Source organism: Petaurus breviceps, unplaced genomic scaffold, assembly GCF_028583685.1.
Source record: "Petaurus breviceps papuanus isolate PSGF00001 unplaced genomic scaffold, PetGlider_PUasm1.0 190, whole genome shotgun sequence".
Classification (NCBI taxonomy): domain Eukaryota; kingdom Metazoa; phylum Chordata; class Mammalia; order Diprotodontia; family Petauridae; genus Petaurus; species Petaurus breviceps.
Window position 1 is genome coordinate 744,236 of NW_027185810.1, and position 17,197 is coordinate 761,432.

The window sequence follows — 17,197 nt, forward strand, 5'->3', positions numbered from 1 at the left end:
AGCCGTGTGACCTTGGGCAAGTCACTTAACCCCAATTGCCCTGCCCTCACCCCTCAAAAAAAATCTTATAAAAGTGAATGTTAAAAACTATCTTTACATGTAATTAGAAAAAATATAATACTATTAAGGAATACTCCTCCAACATTGAGTTTTATCATGTTGCCTCTAGTGAAAGTTAAGCTCCATGAGGGCAGGAACTATGTCCTTTTTCAGCCTTTATTCCCAGTACCTAGCACAGTTCAGTTGCAAATCCTAGGCTCTTAATAAATGACTGCCAGAGGGAGTTGAATTTGTATCTGAAATCCCCCCAAAGCACCCTGATCCATATCACAGAAATAACAGGTGTTCTAATTAAATAGTTTTATTGAAAAAATATTTACATTTTCAACATTAGAACATAAAAAAAAACAAAAGCAAAAAATGAAAACAAATCCCAAAGCATCTGTAGTCAGCTCAGGAGAATGTTTACAGTGAACTGTAGTCAGCCTCTGAAAAGCATGTGTTCAGTCAGAGTGCACCAGGTCAGTGTTTAAAAGGTGGGGAAGGGCTCACATGGAATGCACTGGAGTCCCACAGTGTTTATGCCACAGGTCGATGGCTTTGCTCACGATCGCATCTGAACTATCCTGAGGGATCTGTGAAAGAGTAGAAAGAAAAAAAAAGGCCTTGGGAAATCTGTAGTTTTGCAATCACAGTATTAAATATGAAAACATCCCATTCTCTGTGGTATGGAAAGTTATTTCCAACAGGCTTTTAATTACTATTAAGGGGGGGGAAAGGGAAGTAGGACCAAATAAGATGGTCCAAGAAATCCCCATGCAAAAAAGGGAATAGCTCCCAGATCCTTGTGAACCCCCTTCTGCTATTCCACATAACTATAGGGAGTTTTGAGTAACAGAGAGAAGGAATACCATGGATTCCTGTCCCATTAGACTCCACTTAGTCTCCAAGGATTCCTGTTCCATTAATGGAAATCATTTGTGCCAAGGCCCCTCAAGTTGTAAGCAAAGATTATGCTAGGCAGACAGCGCCATTTCGCATGCCCCCAAATCCATGACTGCATGTTGTTCAATTCATCCCCTCCAAAGGATGCCATGTATGATCTGATTATAAGACATAGGTCAATTTTATACCAAGTTTCTTTTGGGGGAGAAGCAAGGAAGTTGAGGAAGAACCACAGAATGTCAAAGTTGGAAACTTCCTCAGATGCCATCTGGTCCCAACCATCCCTGGAAACCCCCTCTAAATGTCCTCAAGAATGGAGAATTCAGTATTTAAATGAAGGCCTCTAGAGCAGGGATCTTAACCAGGGGTCTGAAAACTTAATATTATTTTTTTTTAATTTTGTTTGCTATTAAAATATAATTGGTTTCCTTGGTAATCCTATGTATTTTATCTCATGCATTTAAAACACTATTCTGGGAGGACTGCATAGGCTTCATTATACTGCTGAAAGGGTGTCCATGACATAAAAATGGTTAAGAACTCCTAGCTGAGAGTGAAGGGGGAGCCCACAGCTTCCTAAGGTAGGTCATTCCATTTGGGGACAATTCTAATGGTCAGTTTTTCTTTACCTAAAAGTGAAATCTGCCTCTCTACAATTTTCAACCACTGCTCCTAATTCTGCCTTTTCAGGTGAAGCAAAATAAATCTAATCTCCTTCCATTACAGCCCTTCAAATACTTGACAACGACTAGCAAGCTCCCCACACATCACCTCCTCTCCAGGCTGAACATCTCCAGTTCATTCAACTGATGCTCCCATAGCATGACCTACATGTCCTTCACCATCCAGGATGGATGCTTAATGTCCTTCCTAAAAAGGGATACCTAGCTAAACATTATGCTTATCTTCCTGAGTTCAAATCTGATCTCATACACTTACTAGCTGTGTGACCCTGGGCAAGTCAATTAATTGGCTACTGTTTACCTCAGTTTCCTCATCTGTAAAGTGAGCTGGAAAAGGAAATTGCAAACCACTCTGGTATCTCTGGCAAGAAAACCCCAAATGGGGTCATGAAGAGTCAGTCACAACTGAAAAGACTGAACAACAACACTGTTAACTCTTTGAGATTTCAATACACTAAAGCCCCTAGGTCTTTTTTCAGATGAACTGCTATCTAGTGATACCTTTCAGGGGTAGGGAACCTGCAGCCTCCATTAGGCCACATGTAGCCCTCTAAGTGCTCAAATGTGGCCCTTTGACTGATTCCAAACTTCACAGAACAAATCCTCTTAATAAAAGGATTTGTTCTATAAAACTTGGACTCAGTCAAAAGGCAGCACTGGAGGACCCAGAAGGCTACATGTGGCCTTGAGGCCGCAGGTTCTCCACCCCTGTAACCTCGATCCTTATGAAGCTGCTTTTTTTTAAGCATTAGGAAATTTAATTTAATTTAATTTTACTTAATAATATGTTTTGAATCTGCTTCTTCTAACCCAAGCAGAAGAGTTTACATTTACACGAATATGTCAAGGATCTGTGATTCCATCTAGGTGCAGAGGAATTCCATCCATCAAAGCAAAGATTTTGTTGATTAAAAGTGACTTACCCATGGTTTCACAGCTAGTAAATATTGGAGGCAGAATTTTAGCCAGCATCTAATTGACTGCAAGCTCAGCCCTCTATTCATCCTCCATTCTAATGGCCAAGACTTTGCATTTATCTTTTATTATACTTCATATTATTAGACTTATCCCAGTGTCCTGGCTTGTCAAGACCATATTGGATCCTCACTCTGTCATTTAATATGTTAGCTATCTCTCTCATCTTTGTGACATCTGCAAATTTGATTAAAAATGTGATCTATGGGGTGGCTAGGTGGTGCAGTGAATAGAGCGCCGGCCCTGGAGTCACGAGGACCTGAGTTCAAATCTAGTCTCAGACGCTTGACACAATTACTAGCTGTGTGACTTTGGGCAAGTCACTTAACCCTAACTGCCCTCAAAAAAATGTGATCTATGCCTTCTTCTAATACTTGATATAAACATTAAACAGTACAGGGACAAGAATAGGGTCTTCACAAAACCAGTAGTGACCCATAAAGCTAGTACTATATTCTGGGACTGGTCATTCAACCAATTTCAAATCCACCTAACTGTAGTAGCATTTAGCCGACCTCTTTCCATATTGTTCACAAGGATAACATGAGAAACTATGTCACTTGCTTTGCTGAAATCCAGCTTAGCAATATCTGTAGCCTTCCCCCTGACTAGTTATTTTATCATTCAATAAATGCTATAATTTATTATTGGGAGTAATCGTTTGTGTACTGGGAGAATCTGACTAGGTGAAGAATCTACTTTGTTTTGTTGGTCAAATGAAACAAATTCCTCTATAAAACAAAAGGGTTGGACCAGAATATCTCTAAGTTTTCTCCTAGTTTTCTGTCTTTTGTCAGTCGTGTCCGACTCTTGTAACCTCATGGGCCAAAGCACACCAATACTGTCTATCTATAGAGTTTTCTTGGGAAAGATACTATAGTGGTTTGCCATTTCCTTCTCCAGTGAATTAAGGCAAACAGAGGTTAAGTGACTTGCCCAGGGTCACGCAACTAGTAAGCATCTAAGGCCAGATTTGAACTTGGGTCTTCCTGAGTCCAAGGCTAGTTCTCTATTATCTGAGCCACTGAGCTACCTCCAACTCTCTATCTATGCTCCTATAATTTTATGAAATAATTGCTGAATGAGCAAATTAAGATAAAGTACACTTACATTTTCCAAAAACTTCGTGATTTTTTCAGCGTTGTTCAATGCCATTACTTTTATTTTAAAAGTTAATAAAATTTCCACAGCAACAAAAACTAGGATCTTGCAGGAACCACTTATAACTTTGTCCCAAACTCTACAAAAATAAAAATTTTTAATTAAGTGATGTTGCTAAATTTTAAGTTATTGAAATGTCCTCAAAATCCAAAATTATTCCTCGTTTTAACTATTAATTTTGTCAGAGAATCATTAAATTTCAAAATTGACATTCATGAAGCATTTTAAGTTTAATTGAATTTATCTTAGATATGATTAGGAATTGGGAGGAAAAGAAGAAAAACACCATCTAGATATGGCAGTCTACAATAAATCTAGTAAAAATCTCATCTCTTATTTTACCTTCCCCCATTTCTTTGCAAAAGTGGAGGACTATAGGGGTGGTGCATTGTATATGTCAGAATTTTTTCCCACATGTTGGTTAGTTTTATAAAACAGGTTTTCCCCCTCTTTTTTATTCTTTGTTATAAGGGATGGTTCTCTGTAACAGATAAGGAGGAGGGATACATGGAGAAATAGAGGTAAGGTAAAAACAAAAGACAACAATAGAATTTATTTTTAAAAATTTAATTATTCTAAAACAAAAGAAACTAGTGCCTAAATCTATGCTATGAAAGGTAATAAAGAGGCTATATCCTTTGACTGAGAGATTTCATTGCTAAATAGATAATCCAAAGAGGTCAATAATAGAAAGTTTCCATATAAACCAAATATTCATAGCAACCCTTTCTGTAGGGCAGAGAACAAGGAATGAAGCAGATGCTCAACTGGGGAATGGCTAAACGAGTAGTACATGAATGTAGTGGAATATTACTGAACCATAAGAAATGAAGAACATGATGATGACCGAGAAGCATCGGAAGACTTATAGGGACTGATAGTGAAGTAAGCAGAACCAGCAAAACAACATACACAATGTCTACAACAAGGTAAATGGAAGAAAAACAAAACTAATTCTATAATTATAATGACTCAGCCCTGCCTTGGAGAAGAGTTTAGAAAACACACCATCCCTCCTTTCTTTGGAGAAATAGGAGACAATAGGTATGAAACACTAGACACACATCATCCAATGTTGTTGATGTCTGGGTTAATTTTGCTGAAGTGATTTTTAGAAAAGCTTTCTTTTTTGATTCTTTGCTACAGAGAATAGGTCATTGAGTAGGGGAAGGGATGTATTCAGAAATTAGAGTATTATGAAAACGAAAAATAGCAATAAAAATTAGATTTATAGTTCAATACATGTTGATTGACTGGAATGGTGTTTAGAGGTGCATCCTCATGCTCAGTTCATTTTCTTTATAAACCAGATGATATTGATACTGCAGTGAAGTTACATGTCTCTAAATCCATTCTCAGAACTGAGTTCTCACACATATATGAGTAAGAAAAGCAGTTTTTCTGTGTAAGTCAGAAATTGTGTCCATCGGGACTTTTATGATTCGTTTGTCAGATGTTTGGATTGTGTCCAACTTTCCCTGACCCTAATTGGGGTTTTCTTGGCAATTACTGGATTGGTTTGTCTTTTTCTTCTCCGGCTCTTTTTATAGATGAGGAAACTAAGGCAAACAGGGTTAAGTGACTTGTCCAGGGTGATGCAGTTAGTAAGTGCCTGAGGCCAGATTTGAACTCTTGAAAATGACTCTTCCTGACTTCAGACCCAGCACTCTATTTACTATGCCACCTGGTAGCTCTTTTATGATTTGAGGGCCCTCAAATAAGAAACCATAATAAATGCAATGTTATACTATCTTAATACTAAGCAAAAATAGTACCATTTTGTTGCTTGCAAAGGACGAAATTTTCTTTTGCTTTTTTTTTTTGGAGGACAATTGGGGTTAAGTGACTTGCCAAAGTCACACAGCTAGTAAGTATGTCAAGTGTCTGAGGCTGGATTTGAACTCAGGTCCTCCTGACTCCAGGGCTGGTGCTCTATTCACTGCACCACCTAGCGACCCCAAGATGATATTTTCTAATCATTCTTTTTCTCAAGAGAAAATTCACACTCTATTTGAGGAGCAAGAGAGTGTGGTTTATCCTCTTCTCATTCATTTTTTCTTTTGTTCATTTAATAAACATTTACTAAGTGCCTATTGTGTTTAAGGAACTGTACCACATGATGAGGAAGATACAATGAAATATAAAAAACAGTCCTTTGAGGAACTTGTTCAATCAACCAATGAATTATTTATTAAGCACTTCCTATACACTGGTATTTCCAGACACTGGGGCTACATATACAGTGAGTAATAATCATTACTGCTGGGGTGGCTAGGTGGTGCAGTGAGTAGAGTGCCAGCCCCAGAGTCAGGAGGACCTGAGTTTGGATGCAGCCTCAGACATTTAACACACACACGCAAAAAAAACCTAGCCATGTGACCTTGGGCAAGTTACTTAACCCCAATTGCCCTCCAAAAAAAACAAAAACAAAACAAAAATCATTACTGCTAATAATAATTAATAATCTTGATGGCTACATTACTATTTTCTTATTTCATTATTTTATTAATAGCAATATTGATGTTAATAATAGTAATAGCTACTATTTACATAATGCTTTAATGTTTGCACAATGCTTCACATATATTAATCTCCTTTGATGCTCACAACAACCCTGGAGGTAACTGCTGTTATTATGATCCCCTTCTTACACATGGGGTTACTGAAGATGAGAGATGTGACTTTCCCAGGGTCACATAGCAAGTTAGGATCTGATACAGGATTTGAATGGGAAGTCTGAGTCCAGTGCTCTATCCACAGCGCCACCTAGTGGCCTACAGATGAAACAATCTTTATTCTCACTGGGCTTACATTGTAACAGGGCACATAACAGATACCCATTAAATATATGCAGAATAAATACAAATAAATAAGTAGTAGCTAAATAAAAGGTAATACAAGAGGGAAGGCAGTAGTAGTTAGGGAGAGATAAAGACTTGAGACCAATTAGCAGGACATGTTGCAATTGTCCAGATGAGAGGTGATGAGAACCTGAGCTAAAAGGGGTCATTGTGTGAGCAGAGAGAAGGGGTTAGATCTGCAAGAGGAACGTTATGGAGCCAGAACTGGCAAAATTTTATAAGTGACTGAGTATATGGGCGAGAAAGAGTTGAGGAGTTAAAGAAAATACTGGTTATGAACTGAAGAGATTGGGAGAAGCCTTTGCCAGAAGGGCTTCAAAATGCAGGAAGGGCTTGAGAGAAGAGATGACAAGTTCTGTTTTAGACACGCCTAGTACAAATTAGCAGGGCTGATCATCAGCAGAACCCAAGTTTCAAGACCTTCAAAACAGATACTTGCCTCTGTAAACTGGATTCAGGTAAACAACCTGCAAAGCATTTCTGGAACCAGAGATCATAAGGCAGTTTGGTTACTGCCGAACACATCTTCATATGATTCAGGAGACGGCTATCTTCAAGATTCAAGTACTGTTCAAAAGCCTTTGGCTAAAGAAGAAAGAGATGGGAGAAATTTCCAATGATACAAAATGTCAGCTGATATATAGGACATGTTGAAAATTTTCTAGGTATTAAATAAAAGCAAGGGCTACAAATAGCTAAAAATCTAATATTATACACACCTAGACCTGGGTAGACATAGTTCCCTCAAGCAAAAATCTATCAATCAAACTAACCTGATTCAGCAATCTTTTTTTTTTAAGCTCTAAGAGTCAGGACTAGAACAGTACAGAAGGGAAAACAAGAGAGAAAAAGATTTAAAATGGGACATGAGAAGGAAGGTCCAGGAAAACTAGAAAAGAAGAAAAATGTGGTAGGGAGAATCTTTTTTAGCCTCAGTAGCATCATCTATAAGGTGAGATGGTTGGACCAGGTGACCTCTGAGATCCTTTTCAGCTCTAAATCTATAATCCTAAAATCCTACTGGATGGAGATCTAGGGTTACTGGTGAGCTAGGTCCTTGTCCCAGTTCAGAAAAGCAACTAAATGACTTCACTTAACCTCTCAGATCTTCATTTTTCCAGTCTACAAAATGATGGATCACTAAGTTATGAGGTCATGGATAAATCATTTTATCCTTCTGAGGTTGGGGCTAGATTTTTGTGCTCATAAATTTTGTCCTCATATATCATGACAAAATGAAATTAAAATATGTAGAGTGCTTCGTAGACCTTAAAATGCTCTGTAATTATATGACCCTAATTTGTGTTTCTTAGTTATAATTAATGCAAAGAAAACTATCAAAGGTTAGTAGAAGTCAGCAAGACTTGGAGGATGGAATTTTTTTTAAGTGCTATTATGGTTTTGAGAATAACAAACTAAAATGCATTTTTTTAAAGAGACATTAAATCAGCACCTCAAAAACATTAAAATATTCTAGTTTGGTCAATCAATGGAGAGTTGTTCCAAGGTTATATTTGCTATGGTCTCAATGACATCTCCTATGTTTTCAAAGATTTCCTGAGTTTGGGCACAGGTCGCTGAGACTTCCACTGTTGGCCTTGGTCAACAGTTTCCTGAGATGCCACCAGAAAATTTTCATCACCAAGTTCTGGTGATGAGCACAGCCTTTGAGAACCAAAGGTGAAATTCACATCACTTTGAAGTAGCAGAGTAAAACTTCAGCATAGGTTTTCAATGTCATATGTCTGCAATTTTAGGAAGACGGGATGAGTAGAATTTAAGAAAATAATTATACTTGATACTTATCAACAAGTACTTTAAAGTTTTCAGGATGCTTTACAAAATTATCTTACTTCAGTCTTATAATACATTCATTAGGCATGTAAATAGTATTATTAATAATAGAAGTAATAATAATTAATAATAATAAGCCAGGATTTATACAGCATTTCAAGGTTTACAAAGTATTTAACATATTTCAATATCATTTTATTATGATATGAGGACAAAAATTTAACCCTGTTTTATTAATTACTTATCTATGATCACATAGCCACTAAGTATCAGAAGTAAAATTTGAATCTAGAGTTTCCTGCCTTAAGATCTCTATCCATTATGCCACATCACCAATGACTGGGCTGGGGACAAGGAAGGAGGAAGAGGAGGGGGAGAAGATAGGAAATAGTTTGAACTGCCTGGGGGACTAATTTAGGTTAATCTTTGACTTCTCTCTTGCCTACTTCACTATTTAACTTGTGCTACATGTATTGGTGCACATGTTGCATTTCCTAGTAGAATATAAACCGTAACTATTTTATTCATCTTTGTATTCTCCCTGCATACCTAGCTTAGTATCATGAATAATGATGCTGACCTAATGTTTACTGAATATAACCAGAAATACATCAATAAACTTGTTTACAAGAACCTTCTTTTATCAGGAGAATCTTTGAGCACTTAGCATAGCTTTGCCAAAAGGAAGGCAACCCCCTGACCATTATATAGTCTAAGATGGGATAGATCAAGGGTTCTTAACTCTTTTTATTTCATGGACCCCTTTGGCAGTGTGGTAAAGATTGTGGGTCCCTTAGAATAATGCATGCATAACGCATAAATGCAAAAATAGAGAAAGTAAAATATATAGGATTTCAAAGGAAACTAGTTATATTGAAATAAAATTATCAAAATATGGAGGGGAAAAATTCACTGGTCATGGGTTAAAATCCTCTTTAAGGGTCATAGGTTAAGCTCCCCTGAGCTAGATTATCTATGAAATTCTTTGGTGCCTTATAATTTAATGCAATTTTGACAAAGTCCTTTTGTATATAACGGTGAGTTCCATTTATAAGAGAGCAAGATTTCAGGAAGCCCTCTGAAAGGGAGAGAAGGTGTTGGTGGGATCCAGTGAATCAGAACATTGAAATCTTCTCAGGGTGTTGATTTACCCAGGTGTGTGCTATCCTTTTTCTGATGCCAAATGTCCTTGCTCTATCCATCATGTGCCTACTTCCCTAAGATTTTAGAATGATCTTTGCTTTGTGATTGCAATTTTGTTTGCCAAGGCTTTAAAAATCTGAGATGACAGGATAATGATAACTCTGCATTTGTAAGAGGATGGATAGAAAAAAATCTATATTATAAGTTTAAAAAAAAAAAAGAAACTCACACTGTTTAACCAAACAGAAAAGTTTAAATAAATGAATTTAGGACAAAGACAAATATCAGCACAATCACTGGTTAGCTTTTCTTTATGCTTAGCAAAGATGTTTCTAAAAACGTAATAACTATTAAGTTCTACTGATACTGGATTCCATAGGAGATTTGAAACCTGTAAAATGCCTTGAAATTACCATTGATCACAAGTGCACTACTTTTCTGATGACATACTTTTCCCTGTTCTTCCTTTAAAAGTGCAGACTACACCATTATTACAACTTCAAATATCTAAGAGAAAAAGCATCTCAAATGTGGTCACCCCACAGCCCAGTGTTTCACCTTGAGTTAAAAGAGAACTGTCCAAAATCACTAGAGTAGCTAAGAAAGCCTTGGCAAATTCAGGAGATTATAACTGAGTTAAGAAGTAAGAATTAGGGGTGGCTAGGTGGCGCAGTGAATAGAGAACCAGCCCCGAGGACCTGAGTTCAAATCCAGCCTCAGACACCCAACATAAAACTAGCCATGTGACCTTGGACAAGTCACTTAATCCCAAATGCCCTGCCCTCCCCTCTCCAAAAAAACAAACAAAAAAAAGAAATAAGAATTATGTCATTGCAATACACAAGTTTTATTTTCATCAAATCAATAAATATCCTCATCCTTATTTATTATCCTTATATATAGTTATCCTTATACATATATTTCCTGATCCAGAGTGATTATGTCACTCCTTAAAGGAATAAATGGAGAATAAATGGAGATAATGACAGGAGTAAGAAACAGGAAGAGATGAGGAGGCACCATGGTGCAGAGAAAAAAGTAATGGTTCTTGAGTCAGAAGACCTGGGTTCAGATCCTGGCTCTGCTCTTATTACTTATATCACCCTGAGATAGTCACTTAACAGCTCTGGGTCTCAGTTTCCTCAACTGTAAAACAAGAGGGTTGGTTTAGCAGTGGAATGATTTGTTGTTGTTGTTCAGTCATTTTCAGTTGTGTCTAACTCTTTGTAAACCAATCTGGGGTTTTGCTAGCAGAGATACCGGAGTGGCTTGCCATTTCCTTCTCCAGCTCATTTGACAGATAAGGAAACTGCGGCAAGCAGGGTTAAGTGACTTGTCCAGGATCACACAGCTAGTAAGTATCTAAGGCAGGTTCCCCATCCCTGAATTCTAAGATCATATTTGAATGCATTAAAATGGTTCTTCCTAATTCAAAGCCCAGTACTCTCTCCACTGCTTCACCTAGTTGCCATAGTGGAATGACTTAGAAAACCACAAATGAACATTATCTATGTTGCATTTTTACTTATTTTATTAAACATTCCCCAATTATATTTTAATCTGGTTCAGCCTGCACCTGGGTGTTTTTCAGGCCTCATTCAGCCTTGATTCTGATTCAGATGACCTCAAAGTCCCTTCCAACTCTACACCTAAGATACTATGATATTATGAAAAATAAAAGGTAATGAACCATTCCTCATCCTGAGCAATATAAAGGTAGCCATTCAGCTGTGTGTCTAGGCCTAGTCCCCTTCTATAAGCACTTGGATGTGGGCAACAAATAATGGTTATTGAGGGGAATCAGCTCTCACCAACAGCAGCCCTAAAGGGTCACAATCACTCCACGATACCTGATAGTCCCAGTGTCCCCACCTCAATTTCCCCCCTAAGACCAAAATATACTTCTCACCAGCTGCGGTAAGGAATCCCGGAACTTGTTATTTAATTGGTTCACAAAGCATCTGATAAGCCAATAACAGTCAACATTATCTTCCACCATCTCTTCCATAGCTTTGGCAATGGCAAGAAATACTTCATCTTCTGGTTCCTGAAATAAAAAGAACAGATTAATTCAGGGGTAGATGGGAAGGAGGGGGAGAATATATTTTTCTTTAATAAAACTGCATTTTCTTTAAGTTAACTGATTGGGCCTCTCAGGTTGCATGCTGAGAGTATGCTTTCCCTTGGTATTGAGTTTTCATCATCACTCTCTTCCTGTCAAGGCTTCTGCTCCCTACCTCCAAATCCCTACCCCACATTCCCTTCTTATGCTCTTAACAAGATGGAGGCCATCCCTGCCATTGCACTGAAACAGATCTTTCTAATGTGATGAATGACCTCTTTCCGGCAAAATCTGAAAGCCTGTTTTCAGTCTTCATGCTCTTTGACCTCACTGTAGCTGATGATGAAGATGCTGATGATGACAGCTAACATTTATATAGTATCAACTATGTGCCGGGCATTCTGCTAAGCATTTTACAAATGTTGTCTCATTTGAACCTCAGTAAATGATATGTGCATATATGTGAATGCACATGCATGTGTATTTGTATAGACATACAGGTTGTGTGAACATATGTGTACCATGCCACAATGCACATGTGTATATTCACGCACCTGCAAATGTGTGTGTTGTATGCATGTGTGTGCTGTGCATGGCCTGGTGTGTATGTGTATTATATGCAGGTATGTGTGTGCATATATGAACAGGCCTATTGTATGTATACACCTGTTTGCATATATGTAAATGTACAGCCATGCATATGTATACACAATGCATGTACATATAAGCATGTGTTTGTGTGTGCACATATGTATTGTGTGTATATGCAGACATACATATTATATATTATCTATGTATCTGTATATGTGAACATATGTCTGCATATACACGTGTACCACAGACATGTGTTCATGTGTGTACACATGCATTTTTGTGGATATGTGTGTAAGTTACATATAAGTACCTTTTACCAAGAGGTAAGACAATTGTATATACCTTGTTCAATAGCTTAGATCATATAATCTGTGAGAATTTTAAAAGCAGCAACATGTTAAGAATTGTAATTTCTAAGGGGAAAGATAAACATTACAAATATGTTTCTGTTACAGAAAATACACTTGAGTAGTAATAGAAACACTTAAAGTCATGAAGCATTTGACCACTTTGGAAATGAAATTACACTTTAGGGGCAAAAACAGAAAACCAGTTTAAGGGAGTGATATTATTATCCCCATTTTACAGATGAGGCAAACAGCTAAGTATCTGAGCCTGCATTAGAACCTGGGCCCAGTGAAAGCATCCACTGCACTGCCTAGCTGCCCCAATCACATCTGATACCTCTGACAGTAACTTCTGTTCCGTGAACATCTATGACAGCATATAGTAGCATGGGTCTCCTAATTCTCTGCCTACTCCTTTTTCTGTCTCTTTTGCCAGCTCTTCATCTTCCCCCAACCCATAAATATGGAAGTCCCCTAAAGGTAGGCCTTTGGTCTTCTGTCCAAAAGAAAAAAAAATCTATGGCTACTTGTAATGGAAATGCAAATTTGGAAGATCTTCCCTGCCCCTAGGCTAAAGTGCACCAGAAGCCTGGGGAGGGAGGCTTGTTTTTCAGTAGACACTTCTTGATTGGCCAGTGAGTCAATAAGGTTGTTACATTCTCTGAGCCAGGAGAAGGCTATATAAGCCCTGATGTGTAACTTTGTTTTGGGACTCACTTTGAGAAGTGTTCTGTGATTTGATCTGAATTCTGGGAAGCCGTTGTTGAGAGTCCCCCGGCTTTGAAAAACCCAGAATGTGGAAACCCAGATGTTGACTGGGTATGGATGTAATGGTTGGACAGTTTGGAAATCTGTCTACTTGATGTTTCTGTCTTGATAATTATGCCTGTATACTTTGAGGTTCAGGGTGCTGACCTTTTCTCCTGAACAAGGTAAACGATATATGTCTGACTGATTAAAGTAAGCTTGTTAACCCATTTTGAGTTGCTTTCCTTTAACAAAGCAGATCCAAGAACCTGTGGTAGCTGCAAACCCTGAGGACGCTTGGGGTGCTTGCTGCTACACTACTTTTCTCAGATAGCTGAAAAACTTAACAACCAACATGTCCAACAATTAAAGGACGGTAAGAACAAATCATGGTATATTAATGTAATGTAATAATATGCTGCCACAAAATTTATATGTGTAAAGAATACAAAAAAAACATGGAAAGACTTGAGGAAGATCAGCAAATAAACAAACAGACAAACAAAAAACCAAGGGACAGCTAGGTAGCACAGCAAATAGAGCACTGGCCCTGGAATCATGAGGACCTGAGTTCAAATTCAGCCTCAGACACTTAACACTTACTATCTGTGTGACCTTGGGCAAGTCACAACCTCAAATGCCCTGCCTTCCCCCCTCCAAAAAAAGACTAAAAAAAAAAACCTACCACCATTAAAAAAAAAAAAGATAAAGTACAAAGAAATAGCACTTGAGATGTATTTAAAGGGAGTACAAGTTAAACCAATTTTCTATTTGTTTGTTTCATTGTAGGATCACAGAATTATGGGTGGATGAAAGTCGAAATGGCATTTTTCTAGAAGACTGACCCTAACAGAAGAGTGAGAGGATGAAAACTCAACCCCAAGGAAAGGTACAATTTGAGAGACCCCAAGTACTATATTAGTTCAGCAGGGATGAGAGGTCCATAAAGGTTAGGTGACTTGTCCAATATCATATCAGTAGTAAATGGAAAAGAGGTGGGATTTGAATCCTGGCCCTTTGACTCTTTAATCCAGGAGTCTTCCCATAGCTCCACACTTTTTCATTGACTGTATTTTGTTAAAATGCATAGTTTAAATTATCACCAGCTAAATTAAAGGTAAATTTACTTAATATTTATCTATGCATAATTAATCCCAATTGAGTTTAATACCTCTCCCACCTTATAGAATAGCTGTTACAAATATGTATAAAATTCAGGAAAAGATGGTATGATATCAATATTTTCTTTCTCCCCTATCTGATTGGCATAGAAACGTTTCAAATCAGAGGGCTTTGGTTGGAACTTGATCCAATTCTGGGTATAGTCATTGGCTGATTGGTGTTTGTTATAGTTGGGTTTATAGTGTTAATAATAAACTCTTCACATCAAATTCAATATGAAAAAGAGAACTGAGGGAGTGAGTAAGAAGGACGAGGAAGTATGGAAGCCTAAGATAGCCTTGTAAATAGTTAAGCAAGAGGCATGTTCTATGGTAGGTCTACCCCAGAGAAATCATCAGCAGTTCACTTACATTCCACAGACCATCTGAATTCCTCTTTTCTTTGTATATATTTTCATTATGTCTACCTATGTACACATTCTTCCCCCCAACAGAATGTAGGCTGCTTGAGGAGAAAGACATTCAGGATTGGGGGGGGGGGGGAGGTTTTGTATCCCCAATACAGTGCCTGCTCTTGTACAGTTGTTTTCAGTCAACCCTTCATGACCCCATTTAGGGTTTTCTTGGCAAAGAGATGGAAGTTAATTTGCCATTTCCTTCTTCAGCCCATTTTACAGATGAGGAAACTGAGGTAAACAGAGTTAAGTGACTTGTCTGAGGCTACACAGCCAAATTTGAAGTCAGAGAGATGTCTTCCTGACTCCTGGCCCAGTACTCTATCCACTGAGCACCAGCGGCCTCTGGCACACAGCAAGTCCTTAATAAATGCTTACTTTTGAGGGGTAGGGGAAAGATGGGGAGAAAATTTGTAACTCAAAATCTTGTCGAAATGAATGTTGAAAACTAAAAATAAATTTTAAAAAATAATAAAAATAAATAAAATGTAGGAAAAATAATAAATAAATGCTTACTGATTGAGTCCTCAGGTATAAAGTTGGAATTACACTATACCAGGGTTTTAACCCAAGGTCTCTAAACTTGATTTAAAAAAAAAAATTTTGATAACCATATTTCAACATAGTTTCTTTTGTAATCCTCTGTGTTTTATTTTATGCATTTAAAATCATTACTTTGAGAAGGTGTCCATAGGCTTTACCAGATTGCCAAAGGGGTCCACAATACAAAAAAGAATTAAGAACCCCTGGACTATAGATTTTAGTCAAAAGGGATGTGAAAATTACAACAAATAAAAGTGTCTGTCCCTGTAATATATGTATACAATAAGGATCTGTGATTTTTTTAAGTATGTGACTCCATTCACCAAAGCAGATTGCAGCCAGTCGGTCAATCAGCAAATAAGTCCTAGGATGATACACAAATCACATAAAGGTTAAATGACTCAACTTGCTAATAAATGTCAGTGAAGTCACCTAGTAGGTTGTGCCATGAACTTGGAGAGAGGAATTCGAGGGCCATCTCAGACACTTATTAGCTATGTTGATCTCTGGCAACTCATTCAACCTCTTACGCCTTAGCTTACTCATAGGTAAAATGAGAACAATGGCCCTGATGGCTTCTAAGGTCCCTTCCAACCAATGATCTGATGAATTCAGGTCTTTCTGATTCAATGTCAGCACTCCATTCACTACACCAAACTGTCTCTGTTATCAACACTATAATCAATGAATACTATATACTGTTAAGAGAACAAGTAATAATATTTTAAAAGCTCTATTTTTAAGTATTAGTAAAGCCTTTCAATATTTTATTCTATCTTTAAGAACCAACTTAAAGTGCCTTTGATCTGATATGCCCTAGAACCAAGATTATACAGATCAAAGGAACAACCATTTCAAAATCTTGCAAACATGGAGCTAAATTCTGCAAGTAAATTTCACCAAAAGACTTCTGAGAGGATTGCAAGGGTGCACAAAAGTCTTTTGTTCTCAAATATTATCCCTTGCTGAAAGTGCTTTGGAATCTTATCTGGGTTAAGCAGTAGTAATACTTCAAAGTTAAAACCAAACTAAATAGTATCTTCTTACTCTGGAAAATATTAAGTCCTTTAAAAAATTCCAGCTTTTTCATTCTTTCATCTATAGGCTTCCTTTTAATGTGTTTCTGACTTGTATACAAATTTAGGTGCGTATAACAAAGAGTCATAACCAGAAAAAGACAATTTTCCTTAGTCCTTAATAACATGTCCATAAGACAGTTTTTCACTTTAAAAAAGGAGGACCTGAGTTCAAATTTGGCCTCAGACACTTAACACAAAAAACTAGCTGTGTGACCTTGGGCATGTCACTTACCCCCAATTGCCCTCCAAAAAGCAAAAAACAAAAAGGGGGGAGGGGCCTGTTTTTGACAGGACTCTGTGTGTAAAAGTAGAGAGTACCCTGTGCTAGAGGCCCATAGGAGCATTTAAATCAAAAGGAATTTTGAGTGGGGATAGATCAAAAGCTGTAACAGGTCTATCTAGTACTAAATATGCACTACTCATAATAAATTAATCTTAAGAATTTATGCAACGGTATCAACTTCATTTTATTAATGCTAAGTGAAATTTAATGGAGATTGCTGGGCATTCCTGTTATTTCCAAAGAAACCCTGTGTCCCCTGACAAAAATAATAAAGATGGGCAACTGTCATTAGCTGTAAGGTCTGTCAGCAGCCCTTCATCAGTAACTTTACAAATAAAGAACAAGTTAAATATCAAACATTTAGGGGCAGCTAGGTGGCACAATGGATAGAGCACCAGCTCTGG

At 37.5% G+C, this 17,197-nt stretch overlaps 1 protein-coding gene across 6 annotated transcripts in view; it reads right to left on the reverse strand.

Moving 5' to 3' along the window:
• Positions 1 to 345: 345 nt before the first annotated feature.
• Positions 346 to 17,197, reverse strand: part of TBC1D7 (TBC1 domain family member 7) — a 29,703-nt gene continuing 12,851 nt past the window's right edge. For all 6 annotated transcript variants that reach the window (XM_069092422.1, XM_069092418.1, XM_069092421.1 and 3 more), the window contains 4 exons: positions 11,472 to 11,609; positions 7,065 to 7,210; positions 3,714 to 3,843; positions 346 to 635 (listed from right to left, as the gene is read on the reverse strand). In XM_069092422.1, the coding sequence (XP_068948523.1) occupies positions 549 to 635; positions 3,714 to 3,843; positions 7,065 to 7,210; positions 11,472 to 11,609 (501 nt within the window). In that variant the 3' untranslated portion in view covers positions 346 to 548. The remainder of the gene's footprint in view (positions 636 to 3,713; positions 3,844 to 7,064; positions 7,211 to 11,471; positions 11,610 to 17,197) is intronic.